The 15,431-nt window shown below is 41.5% G+C and overlaps 1 protein-coding gene across 5 annotated transcripts in view; it reads left to right on the forward strand.

The window, feature by feature from the left end:
• The window catches only part of ASPM (assembly factor for spindle microtubules), an 80,745-nt gene that overhangs the window by 50,401 nt on the left and 14,913 nt on the right, over positions 1–15,431 (forward strand). For 2 of the 5 annotated variants that reach the window (XM_081495295.1, XM_081495298.1), the window contains 7 exons: positions 983–1,135; positions 1,968–2,156; positions 2,745–2,937; positions 3,289–3,443; positions 6,263–6,439; positions 7,485–7,654; positions 9,612–9,853. In XM_081495295.1, coding sequence (XP_081351421.1) covers positions 983–1,135; positions 1,968–2,156; positions 2,745–2,937; positions 3,289–3,443; positions 6,263–6,439; positions 7,485–7,654; positions 9,612–9,714 — 1,140 coding nt within the window. In that variant the 3' untranslated portion in view covers positions 9,715–9,853. Of the gene's footprint in view, positions 1–982; positions 1,136–1,967; positions 2,157–2,744; positions 2,938–3,288; positions 3,444–6,262; positions 6,440–7,484; positions 7,655–9,611; positions 9,854–10,023; positions 10,717–15,431 lie in introns of those variants that run through there. The other 3 variants (XM_081495293.1, XM_081495296.1, XM_081495297.1) reach the window with 2 other exon arrangements.

Genomic DNA, 15,431 nt, shown 5'->3' on the forward strand with positions numbered 1-15,431 from the left:
TAGGGAGCTTCTGCTCCAAGAGTCTGCTACATGGTGACACTGCCTAACACTGGAGAAATCAGATCAAATGTTTGTCCGGTTTAATATCACCATCTTCAGCCATTCTGTTTGGAACATGCTAATCCTTTTTGAGTTTAATATTCCTAGACCTCTCCTGTCAATGGCACCCCACTCCAGTACTCTTGCCTGGAAAATCCCATGGACGGAGGAGCCTGGTAGGCTACAGTCCATGGGGTCGCTAAGAGTCGGACACGACTGAGCGACTTCACTTTCACTTTTCCCTTTCATGCACTGGAGAAGGAAATGGCAACCCACTCCAGTATTCTTGCCTGGAGAATCCTAGGGACGGCGGAGCCTGGTGGGCTGCCGTCTGTGGGGTCGCACAGAGTCGGACACGACTGAAACGACTTAGCAGCAGCAGCAGCAGCAGCAGACCTCTCCTGTTATAATTAGTATATTTTAAACGTTAACTAGCTGCTATTGGGTAGCCTAATTAAATTCTTGAGTGAAGTGTCCAAATATAATTTTGCTTTCTATACCCTCAGTTAGGGGCTTCACCATTGAAAATATTGTATAGTAAGGAATATAACTGGGGGCTTCCCAGGTGGCTCAGTGGTAAAGAATTCACCTACCAGTGCAGGAGATACAGGAGATGGGAGTTCAGTCTCTGGGTCGGGAAGATCCCCTGGAGGTGGAAATGGCTCCCCACTCCAGCTTTCTTCCCTGGGAAATCCCATGGACAGAGAAGTCTGTTGTGCTACAGTCCATGGGGTCACAAAGAATCAGACACAACTTAGTGACTGAATAACAACAGCAAAGGAATATAATTACTTCAAGTTACAATGTAGATAATTTTAATAGTTAAAAGTTAACTTACTATTGCTAATTTATATAACTTGATATTGAAGATATACACAAATAAGCATTGGTTGATCATCTCAAGAGTTAACTATTTGATTGTTAATCTTTTTTTCTCCTTCAGATCTCAGAGCAGAGAGCCAAAATTCGGCTTCTTCACTTCGCAGCAGCTGCCTTTTACCACCTGTCTGCTCTTAGAATTCAAAGAGCCTTCAGACGTCACGTGGCTCTGAAGAATGCTAACAATAAACAGCTTAACTCAGCTGTCTGTATTCAGGTTAGCTTTCCTTTGCATTAAGACTATGATCTAATTTTTGTTTAAAGTTTTTTGATATTTCATAAGCAATCTCCAGATACCTCTGGTAAGGTTATATAACATTTAGCTTTGGCCACACAGCTATTAGGATGTCTTGATGGTTTAGAGACAAGTTGATGTTTTATGGCACAGTACTGAAGCTATGGATTATTCTCTGATGCTTTGGACTCACTTACTCTTCTGCTAGCAACATCTGAGGGTATCGGTTTCTCTCTCGACATTCTTGCCAACTTGTGGCATTGGAAGACTCTGTGATTTCTGTCATTTTGATGAATGCCAAATTATATCATTTTTGTTTTGTATTTCCTTTGACTGCTAACAATTCTAAAAAAAATTTTTCACCTGTGTTGATTATTCAAATTCTTATCTGTGTATAATGTGCTTTAAAAAGATTTTTTCCCATATACCTTGCTCATTTTTCTGTTGAGTGTTTTTTTTTTCCTTAATAAATTATAGAAGTTCTTTATGTATTCTGAATAAGAATCCTGTTTGTGTATGTTAAGTAAAAGAGTTAATTGAAGAATAATACACAGCTTGATAAGATTTATATAAATTATGAAATGAGGTATATGTTGTGAAGGGTTGAATTCACATGCACACACTTACACACACACATACTCACACTCACATACTATGGCCTGGAAGGATCTGCACCAACTGAGTGGGAAAGTAATGCCACTGGAGAGGGTTGAAAGATATTCAATATAATGTTCTATTTATTTCATTTGTGTATATATGTATACATTTATTTAAAAAACCTGAAATAATAAAGATCTTCATCCGTCTTAAACAGAGATGGTTTCGAGCAAGATCACAGCGTAAGAGGTTCCTTCAGAAATACAGCATCGTAAACATTCAGCGTGAAGCTCAGGAACGGGCGAGCCAGCACCACAGGGCTGCATCCGTAATACAGAAAGCTGTCCGCCGCTTCCTCCTCCATAAAAAGCAGGAAAACTTTAATAAAAGAATTGCTAAAATTCAGGTAACCGAAAATATTGTGATTTTGCAATTCATCTACATGATACCTAAAATTTTATTTTATTTTATTTTTTGTCCATACCTCAAGGCTTGCAGGATCTTAGTTCCCCAACCAGGGATTGAACTCAGGCCACAGCATGGAAAGTGCTAAGTCCTAACCACTGGACCTCCTGGGAATTCTACATCTAACATTTTAAAAAGCACAATCACACTCATTCTAGAAAACGAAGGCTGGCCAATAGAATAATTCATAAGCACTATTCTACCATAGTTTCATTGTTAAGCCCTTTATTTTCAAATTCCCTGTAGGAAGTTGATGATTGAAAGCTGCAAAAGTATTTTTGCATTTTGAATACAGTTAGCCACCTTTGACCAATGAATGCTACTTTAGCTCATATGCAGGAATATTATATGTATTTCTTCTTAGAAAAATTTATTTTGCTGTCTATTAGAACCTGAATTGAAGTTCTAGTTGCAAAGTGTCTGATTGCATCATATACTTTTACTGAAAATATTTAGTTTATTTGGAAGTAGATATAAATTCACAACATCAGGTGTTGCAATCTTCAAGTTACTGGTTTGTCTCTTTAAGGCACTATGGAGAGGATATTCTTGGAGGAAGAAAAATGATAGTACAAAAACTAAAGCCATCCGACAGAGACTTCAGTGTGTTAACAGGGAGGTTCGAGAAGAAAACAAGCTCTACCACAGAACAGCAGTCGCCCTGCACCATCTCCTGACGTACAAGTACCTTTCCACCGTGCTTGAGGCCCTGAAGCACCTGGGTGAGTTTGTTTCAACCATATCTTGTAGAAGGTTAGAAATGCATTTTTACCTTCAAGTAGACAAAGAAGGGGCTTCCCAGGTGGCACTAGTGGTAAAGAGCCTGCCTGCCAGTGCAGGAGATGTAAGAGACGTGGGTTTGATCCCTGGGTCGGGAAGATCCCTTGGAGGAGGCATGGCAACCCACTCCAGTATTCTTGCCTGGAGAAGCCCCACGGACGGAGGGGCCTGGTGGGCTAGAGTCCATGGGGTCACAAAGAGTCGGACAGGACTGAAGCAACTTAGCGCACACGAGTAGTTAAGATGCTGATTTTGTTGCTATGAACGTATCTCTTTTTTTCTTCCTCTTTCAGAGGCAGTTACTAGATTGTCTTCAATTTGCTGTGAAAAGATGGCCCAGAGTGGAGCAGTCTCCAAAATATTTGTCTTGATCCGAAGCTGTAACCGGAGCGTCCCCTGTATGGAGGTCATCAGATACGCCGTGCAGGTCTTGCTTAATGTGGCCAAGGTACTTTCCACCTTGATTGTGAAGCATCTCGTGGTCCAGAGCTCTCCTCCAGAAAGTTAGATCTATGCTTGCTCATCATTAGAGCCGAGATCTCCAAGTTACAGTGTGTTTACTGTGTGCCAGGGTCTTAGGGGCATATGTTGACTCTTTCAACATAGCTGTACATAGAAACACTGCATGTTTTATGGTTTTATTTCTTCTGTTTTTGTAGTATTCATAACAGTGATGGCAAGCATTTATCAAGGACTTGCTAACTACGTGCTGGTGCTTTTCAGGAATCATTTAATTAAATCCTCATGTTAATGCTCTAAGGTGGTTTGCATCATCCTTCCCGTTTTGTTGTTGTTTTTTGTTCAGTCGTGTCCTACTTTGCAGCCCCACGGACTGCTGCCTGCCAGGTTCCCCTGTCCTTCACTATCTCCCACAGTTTGCTCAAATTCACGTCCCTTGAATTGGTAATGCTATCTAACCATCTCATCCTTTGTCGCCCCCTTCTCCTCCTGCCTTCAATCTTTCCCAGCATCAGGGTCTTTTCCAATGAGATGGCTAATCAGAAATAAGGTGGCCAAAATATTGGAGTTTCAGCATCAATTCTTCCATTGAATTTTCAGGGTTGATTTCCTTTCGGATTGACTGGTTTGATCCCTTGCAGTCCAAGGGACTCTCAAGAGTCTTCTCCAACACCACAGTTCAAAAGCATCAATTCTTTGGCACTCAGCCTTCCTTATGGTCCAACTCTCAGATAGCTTTGTCTATATGGACCTTTGTTGGCAAAGTGATATCTCTGCTTTTTAATATGCTAAGTGTGTCATAGATGGGGAAATAGATGGGGAAACAGTGGAAACAGTGTCAGACTTATTTTTTGGGGCTCCAGAATCACTGCTGATGGTGACTGCAGCCATGAAATTAAAAGACGCTTACTCCTTGGAAGGAAGGTTATGGCCAACCTAGATAGCATATTTAAAAGCAGAGACATTACTTTGCCAACAAAAGTCCGTCTAGTCAAGGCTATGGTTTTTCCAGTGGTCATGTATGGATGTGAGAGTTGGACGGTGAAGAAAGCTGAGCGCCGCAGAGTTGATGCTTTTGAACTGTGGTGTTGGAGAAGACTCTTGAGAGTCCCTTGGACTGCAAGGAGATCCAATCAATCCATCCTAAAAGAGATCAATCCTGGGTGTTCATTGGAAGGTCTGATGTTGAAGCTGAAACTCCAATACTTTGGCCACCTCATGCGAAGGGTTGACTCATTGGAAAAGACCCTAATGCTGGGTAGGATTGGGGGCGGGAGGAGAAGGGGACGACAGAGGATGAGATGGTTGGATGGCATCACCGACTCGATGAACATGGGTTTGGGTAGACTCCGGGAGTTGGTGATGGACAGAGAGGCCTGGCGTGCTGCAGTTCATGGGGTTGCAAGGAGTCGGACACGACTGAGCGACTGAACTGAACTGAAATGAACTGAACTGAACTGAAAGTGTGTCATAGCTTTCCTTCCAAGGAGCAAGCATCTTTTAGTTTCATGGCTGCAGTCACTGTCTCAGTGATTATGGAGCCAAGAAAAGAAAACCTGTCACTGCTTCAACTTCTTCCCTATTTGTCATGAAGTGATGGGATCAGATGCCACGATCTTCATATCTTTAATGTTGAGTCTCAAGACAGCTTTTTCACTCCCATCTTGTAGTGAAGGAATAATCATCCTTACAGGAGGGAAGGTCCTGGCCCGAGGACCAGCATGTGGTCAGTGGTGGGGCCCGACGTGGGCTCACGTCCATCCCCTGCCAGAGCCGACCCTCCACACGCTGTGCTGTACCAGAGCAGCAGCACCTCTTCCTATCACATCCAGCAAAACAGGATGATACCACTGCTGTACCGGGGTTCCCTGGGACACTCTAGGTACAAATGTCAGTCTTTTGGCCTTGGACTGCTTGAAGTTGTCTCCACCAAACTCTAACGCATGCAGAGATGTTGACATGGCAGGTTTATCCTCCTCGTCCTGTCCATCAGCTGTAACTTCGAGACTTCCCCTGGGCTTTTTCTCTTTGAGGAGTAGTGGTTGAGACAGACTCTGACGCCAGACTGCTGGGCTTGCATCCCAGCTCTGCAGCTCACTACGGGTTACTCAGCCTCTCTGTGCTTCCCTTTTTTTAATGTAAACTGAGGGTAGTCATCGTACCTTTCTCATAATGTTATATTGTGAGAATTAAATGAATCCGTGCACATAATGTGCTTGATCCACAGATGTGCCAAACAAGTGCAAAGTGTTCGTATTGCTTTGTTGTTTTTATCTTAGTACCAGTAGATTATCTGTTACCATGCAGATGTCAACATGAATCTAATGATGCAATTCACAATTGAAGCATGAAAGATATATTCTTGGCTAATGATCATCACCTTTATTTATTTTAAAGCAAGCTCGCCTTCTTCTCAGGAAGCATGAGTAGGGTAACAAGCAGTAAATCTTGTCTTTATGGTTATCTTAACCTATGATTACCTATCACAGATATGTTATCTTTTTTCTGAGAGAGTCTCACTAAAATGTCCTTTTTACCTTGTTTTCATTTACATCAAGGTGTGCATTTTCAGAGATTTCAGATTTGATTCATTTTTTGTGGAACTTTAAAGTAAGTTTGGAACAAAAACTTTAAAAGGCACATGTGCATATAAGATGGATCCAGAAATGACCTCGGAAAGTCATCTCATAAAGTCGTCGCTCTTGATGCAGATGGTCCAAAATTTGGCTCTAAGCCTCCTTCTCCGTTGGTGTTTCTAAGAGAATCTGCACTCATTGTAACTTGTAACTTGGTTCTGTTCTCCTCCAGTATGAGAAGACGACTTCGGCGGTTTATGATGTTGAAAACTGCGTAGATACCCTGCTGGAGCTTCTGCAGATGTACCAGGAAAAGTCTGGTGACAAAGTCGCCGACAAGAGCAGAAGCATTTTCACAAAAACCTGTTGTTTATTGGCTGTTTTATTAAAGACGACAACTAGAGCTTCAGTGAGTATTCATCAGCTTTTTTTCCTTTGCGGTTATTTTTGCATGTTCTTAAGCCCAAGACTTTTATGCAGTAATTATCATAACTTAAATAGGGTTTTGTATGTGTTCACATCTGCTTTTTGTGCTGATCTGATTGTTTCTCACGTGTCAGAGGAGCTGAATTCTAGAAGTAGAATTTATTACAGCCCTTGAAGTAGGAAAATGGAACCCACTCCAGTATTCTTGCCTTGGAAAATTCCATGGACAGAGGAGCCTAGTGGGCTACAGTCCATCGGACCGCATAGAGTCAGACATGACTGAGCACACACAGGAGTAACCAGCTTCCATGTACTTGAGGGAAGTAAAAACCATGCCAACCAGGAAGCAACCCAGTGTATCGACTCCTCTTCCTCTCGCTGTGATGTAAAGACGTGCCAGACGCTTCCCTGGTGTGGTCTCTGCGCTACCCTCTCCAGGTGTGCAGTTAGCAGGGCTCACCGTGGGCCGGGGTAGGATTGTGACCTTTATCCTGAGAACCACGGGAAACCACTGAAGGTTTTTTAAGCAAAGGAATATGTTCCAGTTTAAGTTTTAACATCACCTTGGCTGCTGATTGAAGAATGGATTTGGGAGAGCGTGTAAGACGTAGGGAGACCATCAAGGAAGGAGGCAAGTGTAGGCACTCAGTGGTCTGGGCCAGAGTCTGTGCTTGGCTTTGGGGCTGCTTCTGTGAGAGGTAGGTGGGTAATGCTGGAATCTTTGAGGAGGTAAAATTCACGAGGCTTGGTAACTATATATAATAGGTATATTGACTTTAATGTTTGCTTTTTTTATTCAGTATGGAATTAAGTATATCATTTTTGAATATTTGCCCTCTTTGTAATTCTTTTAAATTAGTTAATAGTTTAAGCCAGTCTAACTGCTACACTTGGAGAGCATGGCTTTTTATTGTTAAAAGCTTGTCATTTACTGCACAGTGTTTGTTAACTGTGATTGATTTTTCTGGCTAATAAGGTATACAAAGTTTAATCCTAGTTACTATTTTAACATACATTTTCTCTTTTAGGATGTTCAAAGTAGGTCCAAAGTTGTCGACCGTATTTATAGTCTCTACAAACTTACAGCTCATAAGCATAAAGTGAATACTGAAAGAATCCTTTGTAAACAAAAGAAGAATTCTTCTGTGAGCCTTCCGTTTTTTCCAGAAACACCTGTAAGAACCAGAATGGTTTCAAGGTGAGCAGTAAATGTACCCTGCAGTTTCGTGTCAGCAAACGTTCATTTGTTCATTGAGCCAGGGCTTCCCACGTAGCTTAGTGGTAAAGGATCCGCCTGCCGAGCAGGAGATGCAAGAGATGTGGGTTCAATCCCTGGGTCGGAAAGATCTCCTGGAGGAGGAAATGGCAACCCTTTCCAGTACTCTTGCCTGGGAAACCCCAGGGACAGAGGAGCCTGTCGGGCTACAGTCCACGGGGCTGCAAGGAGTTGGACGCTACTGAGCACCACCACCACCTTTTCTACGTATGATTTTTATTGAAAAACTTGGTGTATTTTGATATGAATTACATTGTAGAACTAGTAACATATTAATGAATAGATGCTTTTTCTTCCCCCCTTTTGACGTTTGTTGTTCAGTCGCTCAGTCATGTCCTACTCTTTGCGACCCCATGGACTGCAGCTCACCAGACTCCCCTGTCCTTCACCATCTCCCAGAGTTTACCCAAACTCATGTCCATTGAGTCAGTGACGCCATCCAACCATCTCATCCTCTCTCACCCCCTTCTCCTCCAGCCCTGCATCTTTCCCAGCATCAGGACATAGTCAGGGGTTTGTCTTTTGGCGGGTAGTAGTGGGGTGAGGGTGGGCAGATAAAATTCCAAACAGTATAAATGCACCTTTTCTGAGATAAAATATTTCTGTCACAACAAAGTTCCTTTGTGTCCCTTTCATTCAATTCTCTCACATTAACCCCCGATTCTGGAAACTACTAACGTGATTTCAGTACCTTTAGTTTTGCCTTTTCTGCTTTGTCCCATAAATGGAATCATACATAGGCAGCCTTCTGTGACAGACTTTTCTATTTAGCTTAATAAATGCACCTTAGTGAGGTTCGTCCACATCTTGTGTGGCTTAGATTTCATCTCTCTCTTCACACAGTGCTGATCCATGATAGAGAAATACCCACTCTGTGTGACCAACCCCCTCCCCCCCCAATGAATCGATATTTGGATTTTTTACTGGACAGAACAAGAAAATGGAATTGCATATAGTGGTTGGGATTCATGTGAGGAAGATGGATATGATGCTATTTTCTCAGTGAAGAAGGAGATTATAAACATTAGCTCAGAAGCAGAAGGGGGAGGGTGTGGAGGGAACATTTGAAAAATAAAATAGTCATCTTGGGGAAAGAGAAAGGAAGCAATTTCTAGGTGATTTCAATTGCTGGCATACAATCAGCCAGCCTGGTTGTGTAGTTTCTCTTTAGTACCATCCAGCTTGCAGGAATGGAAAAGGCAGATACCTGGATTCAACTGGGAATCCAATTAGAACTTTCCAGCTGAATTCAGTAGGAAAGAGCAACAATAGCGTTAACAGCATTTGGAAAGGAGATTACATTGGAGGACCCAAGGCAGACGGGAGGTGTGCAGCGCTGTGCTAGGGGCGGGCTTGCACTGAGGTCCAGGGAAGTGGGCCCCCAGCGGGCGAAGCCTGCGAGCATGGACATTAACAAGTCGAAGGACACGGATGAATCCCAAGTGGCGGTTGGGGCTGGAAGGCCGGGCACCTTCGAGGGTGGTGACAGTCTATTGTGTGGTCATGTGACAAGGCGTGGACATGCAGGAAAGGGGCAGAAACGGACAGAAGAGGGGTCATCTCTTCGGCTGCAAGGATTTGGAGTTCTGAGATGGGACAGGAGTCGAGCGAAGACCAGGGACCAGGTTTACAGACAAAACCCTGGGGTTTCATGGCTGAACAGCCTGAGCTTCAAAGGAGCCACGATCATCCTTCGGGGAAGACAGGGAGAAACAATCTAAAGTTGTAAACGACAATAACAGGAAGCCTCCCACCTGCATGAGGGGCCGGGAGGGGGTGATATGTCCAGGAGGGGCCACAACTCAGTTAAGACAAAGCAGTGGACATGACTCTTTTAAGAGAAGAACTCGATTAATGAACAGTTTTGTTCTTCTCACAGACTCAAACCAGACTGGGTTTTAAGAAGAGATAATGTGGAAGAAATCATGACTCCTCTGAAAGCTATTCAGATGGTGATGGACACGCTCAGCCTTCCGTATTAGCAGAGGCAAGCGACTCGGCGAGTACAGGAAAAGACACAGGAAAGCTCATCACGCAGATGGAAAGCGTTTTTAGATTTCTTTGTACAACTTTTAAAAATCTGACCTTGTATTAAAGTTAAAAAAATATATAACAAATAAACTTTATAGTCTTTCTTTCTCTTATTTAATAGCTTTATTCGAGCAACAAACTAATGTCACGACATGATTCCGACACTGTTATCCATGTCTGTCATCTTAAAATATTGTATTAGTTTGAATATAATCATATTCCTAAAGGGAAAGCATTAGCTTAGTGTTCCTGTTTTACAGGTAAATTGAGGCATTCGTCCAAAATACATGTTGGAAAGTTAAGAGTCTGCCAACTTACTTCTCTCTGCCAAGAGAAGAGGATAAAATAACCCCACAAATGCCATCGACCCCTGCTTCCTGACTGACGACCATCCAGATGGGCAACTGAGCCCCTCCGGGCACATTGGGCAAATTCAGCCCACCTCATCACATAGTTAAAAACCCTAGACTTTGAACTGAGTGGGGCTATAATTTGACCTGGGGAGAGCAAGGTTGTAATAGAAACTCTAGTCCCTGAGCACAGACCTGAAGATGATTCATTTATGAAACACAACCTGTTTTTCATAGCTTTGGGTCGCTGCTGCCAACCCTGCGCCCATGGTTCCTGGGCCACAGACACCTACCTCCAGTGGCTGTTTGCAGTCTGATTGGGTCCTAAAGTCTGTCTAGAAATGGGGGCCAGGACAGTTCTTAACTGTTAGAAATAAATCAGTATTAGCCAGAAATGGAAACACCATTTAACTACTTGTTGGAATAAGGATTAAACTTAATTAGTCAGAAATTGTCTGAGACCTGGTTAGAGTAGATCTTAAGACCATGTTGATGTGTTGTAGAATATACTGAAAGTAACTGGAGAATTTTTGGTGTTTTTTTTTGTCTTTTTTTTTTTTCTCTCTTCCAATAAAGTGTTTTGGGCACTCTTGGTACTGAGAATTTTCTAAACTGTGTGGTTTTTGTTGACTCTCCCAAATGCTTCGTTTTTCATTTCACAGAATTTTAGTATAAACAGTTTATTTACTTGGTAAATTATACTGCTAGGATATAGTCAAGCAGCATAAAATGTTATTGGTATTCATTTCCTCTAAGATGGCTATGACCAATTAGTATTTGCACAAGAAATATTTGTATCAAGTTATACATGAAAGGTGATTTCCAGATGTTCAGAGTTTTTCTGTTATTGGAACTCAGACTAAATTTTTTAAAAATTTTACATAGTATTTTTTATATGAAGAATATTCCTCCTAAATATATGTGATAAATCCATATCAGGGTTCTAAGACTTTGTGAAAGCTGGAAGAGTGTGTGTGTGGTGGTTGGAAGGGATGAATGAAAAGCAATTAACTCTTTTTCTTTAGAAATAGCTGTTTCATCCAGAGAGATTACATGTATTAAAGAAGGAACACAAGTATATTAACTCTAATCTAATCCTGTATTGTTCAGTTGCTAAGTGGTGTCCAACTCTTTGTGACCCCATGGACTGCAGCTCGCCAGACTTCCCTGCCCTTCACTGTCTCCGTGAGTTTGCTCAAACGCATGTCCATTGAGTTGGTGATGCCGTCTACCCATGTCGTCCTCCTCCATCCCCTTCTCCTCCTGCCCTCAAATCTTTCCCCGTGTAAGTGAATTTATTACTGGTGAAGTTAGGTGAATTTTAATTCCCCTTCTTATTGAAGTTAACCCAGATTTCCAGTAGAACACAGTGTCATTTTTCCAACTTAGTTTTATATGCTGCTGCTGCTGCTAAGTCGCTCAGTCATGTCCGACTCTGCGCGACCCCATAGACGGCAGCCCACCAGGCTCCCCCGTCCCTGGGATTCTCCAGGCAAGAACACTGGAGTGGGTTGCCATTTCCTTCTCCAATGCACGAAAGTGAAAAGTAAAAGTGAAGTCGCTCAGTCGTGTCCGACTCTTCGCGACCCCATGGACTGCAGCCTACCAGGCTCCTCCGTTCATGGGATTTTCCAGGCAAGAGTACTGGAGTGGGGTGCCGTTGCCTTCTCCCCCAGCACCTGACGATTACCTATAAAAGGCTTTCTCCTATTTCCTGTCTTACTCCTGTTATGTTTTGATTTTGATTCCTTTACCTCGTGGAAGAGAATGGTGAGCTACAGCACAACAAACCTTATCAGCAAGCACTGCGTCACTGCTGACCAAGCACCTTGCTTTGGAATATGTGCTGCAAGAGTTTAAGAAAGAAAGACATTCTCAGAAACTGAAAGAGAACATCCAAGTTTAAGATACTGTTTCATATTGTGCTCTGAATAAAACATTTTTATATGTACTTTGTTATTCTCAAAATTCTAAGTAATAGTCCCAGTCCAAGATTTCCCCCTCAATACTAAGGAGGAGAAATAAAATTTCTATTAATACCTGCTTCCTCCTAACCTAGAGGTCTGCTGTTTTAACAGCAAGTGTGATTTACAAGTTCTTATTTTTTTATTCATCACCACCAATCTTTGAGTTTGTATAAATTCCTCATAGATTTTGATACTGTCTTAGTCTTTTGTTTTTACATTCCCTGTGTTTCTCATTGATTTAAAATTGTTGACCACGATTTTTGAAAATACCTTTATTGAGGTATAGTTCACATACCATACAATTAGCCCATTTAAAATGTACAATTCAGTGTTTCCTGGCATAATCACAGAGTTGTACAATCATCACTATAATCAATTTTAGAACATTCATCACCCTTAGCTTTCAGTCATCAGCCCCTCACCAGTCCTAACCCTAAGCAACCATGAGCCTACCTTGTGTCTCTCTATATTTGTCTACTCTGGACATGCCATATAGATGAAGCCACATAATAGGTAGTCTTCTGTGACTGGCTTTTGACACTTAGCATGTTTCTCAGGTTCATTCATGTTATGACATGTAATAATACTTCATCCCTTTTATGGTCAAACAATATTCCATTGTTTCGATGTACCTTTTGTTTAGTTCTTGTGTATATCAGTGAGCATCTGGGTTGTTTATCAGTTCAGTTCAGTTCAGTCACTCAGTCACATCCAACTGTTTGCAATCCCATGGACTGCAGCATGCCAGGCTTCCCTGTCCATCGCCAACTGCCGGAGCTTGCTCAAGCTCACATCTATCAAGTCAGTGATGCCATCCAACGATCTCATCCTCTGTCGACCCCTTCTCCGCCTGCTCCCAATCCTACCCAGCATCAAGGTCTTTTCAAATGAGTCAGTTCTTCCCATCAGGTGGCCAAAGTATTGGAGTTTCAGCTTCAGCATCAGTCCTTCCAATGAACACCCAGGACCGATCTCCTTTAGGATGGACTGGTTGGATCTCCTTTCAGTCCAAGAAGACTCTCAAGAGTCTCCTCCAACACCACAGTTCAAAAACATCAATTCTTCGGCACTTAGCTTTCTTTATGGTCCAACTCTCACATCCACACGTGACTACTGGAAAAACTACAGCTTTAACTAGATGGACCTTTGTTGGAAAACTAATGTCTCTCTGCTTTTTAATCTGCTGTCTAGGTTGGTCATAGCTTTTCCTTCCAAGGAGCAAGCATCTTTTAATTTCACGGCTGCAGTCACCACTTGCAGTGATTTTGGAGCCCAAGAAAATAAAGTCTGTCACTGTTTCCATTGTTTCCCCATCGGTTTGCCATGAAGTGATGGGACCAGATGCCATGATCTTAGTTTTCTGAATGTTGAGCTTTAAGCCAACTTTTTCACTCTCCTCTTTCACTTTCATCAAGAGGCTCTTTAGTTCCTCTTCACTTTCTGCCATAAGGGTGGTGTCATCTGCATATCTGACATTATTGATATTTCTGCCCACAATCTTGATTCCAGCTTGTGCTTCATCCAGCGTGGCATTTCACAGGATGTACTCTGCATATAAAGCAGGGTGACAATATACAGCCTTGACATACTCCTTTCCCAATTTTTTGAAACAATTGTTTTTACCTGTTTTTACCTTTGGGCTATTATGAATAATTCTGCTAGCAACATTCACATGTAAGTTTGTGTAGATATATGTTTTCATTTCTCCTAGGGATTTATTAATATCTAGGAGGATTGCTGGGTCAACGGTAACTCTATGTTTACCCTTCGGAGAAACGGCCAGGTTGTCTTCCAAACTGAGTGCACCACTTTATAGTCCCTTTGGCGGTGTTTGTGGGTCTCCATTTTCCACATCCTTAAGAACTCCTGTTATTATCTGACTTTATCATCATCCAAGTTTGTGTGAAGTAGTATCTCATGATGATTTTTATTTCAATTTACTTAATACTTTGGTCACCTGGTGCAAAAAACCAACTCGTTAGAAAAGACCCTGATGCTGGGAAAGGTTGAGGGTGGGAGGAGAAGAGGGCAATAGAGGATGAGATGGTTGGAGGGCATCACAGACTCAATGGACGTGAATTTGAGCAAACTCCAGGAGTTAGTGAAGCACAGGGAAGCCTGGCATGCTTCGGTCCATGGGGTCACAGAGTCAGACGTGACTGAGCGACTAAACAGCAACAAAATGATTAATAATGTTAGCATCTTTCAATGTGCTTATTGGCCATTCATACACCTTTTTCAGACAAATATCTATTTAGATCCTTTTTTAAATTTTAAATTGGATTATTTGTCTTGTTCTTTTGAGTTGTAAGAGTTATTTGTATATTCTAAATACAAGCCCCTTACCAGATATATGATTTGTAACTATTTTCTCCCATTTTGTCTGCTGTGCTTTCATTTTTTTTTCCTTTTCTCTGCAGCATGAATGTTTGTAATTTTGATTAAGTCCAGTCTATTTTTTTCTTTTCTTTCTTGTGCTTTTGATGTCATATCTAAGAATCCATTTTCAAATCCATGGTCATGAGGATTTTAAGCCATATTTTCACCTGTATTAGTAGTCATCTTTTTTATAGATATTTAAGAGAAAGAAAAAAAATGCTGTCTACAATAGAAGAATAAGGTATCTTTCTAAAACTTTTTGTTCAGTATTTGCCAAACTATGGTACATCAAAAAATAAAGGAGTTGTGGGGTGAAATCAGCATCACAACCCAAAAGGTCTTTATATTCTCATTTTCTATTTTCTTGGTCTGATAACTCTTTTCTGACTATAAAAGCAGTGTATAATGTTAAAATATAGGAAATAGAAATGATTTCAAAGTATTCTAATTTCTTAAACCTATTCATCTCAAATCACACAGACTGATTTCAGCCAGCATTTTTATTTCTTCTCATTTTTTCCTCTTTATCCATTTATGCCCGCCCAGACGATTCAATACATGTACTATTGTAACCTAATAATTCTCACTTAAAATTATAGTTACCTTTTTGTATGCGTATGTTGCCTCTTGACTGTGTTAGAAGCACCACGCTAAGATTTGTGTAAGTTTCAAAGTCTCCCACTTATTTGTAGAAGACGGTGTATTCAATCCTTTAAGGCATGTGTATGGCTTGGTGAATGGTTAGAGTCACATTAGAGGCTTATAAATACCTACTAATGCTTGCTACAAACATAAGAGGTGACAGTGTTTGTATTTTTATGAAATGATAATGATGTAAAGAAAGAGATTATCCTAACAACTCCACTTCCTCTGAAATAAAGTTGACTCAGAAAGCCTTGAAGTTATAAATTTCAGACAATGGGAAGAGGGCGCGTGGGCTAAGTGCTAAAGGCGGGTATGTTTGTGTGTGTG

Source organism: Giraffa tippelskirchi, chromosome 5 (genome assembly GCF_054371585.1).
Source record: "Giraffa tippelskirchi isolate mGirTip1 chromosome 5, T2T-mGirTip1v1.2.pri, whole genome shotgun sequence".
NCBI classification, from domain to species: domain Eukaryota; kingdom Metazoa; phylum Chordata; class Mammalia; order Artiodactyla; family Giraffidae; genus Giraffa; species Giraffa tippelskirchi.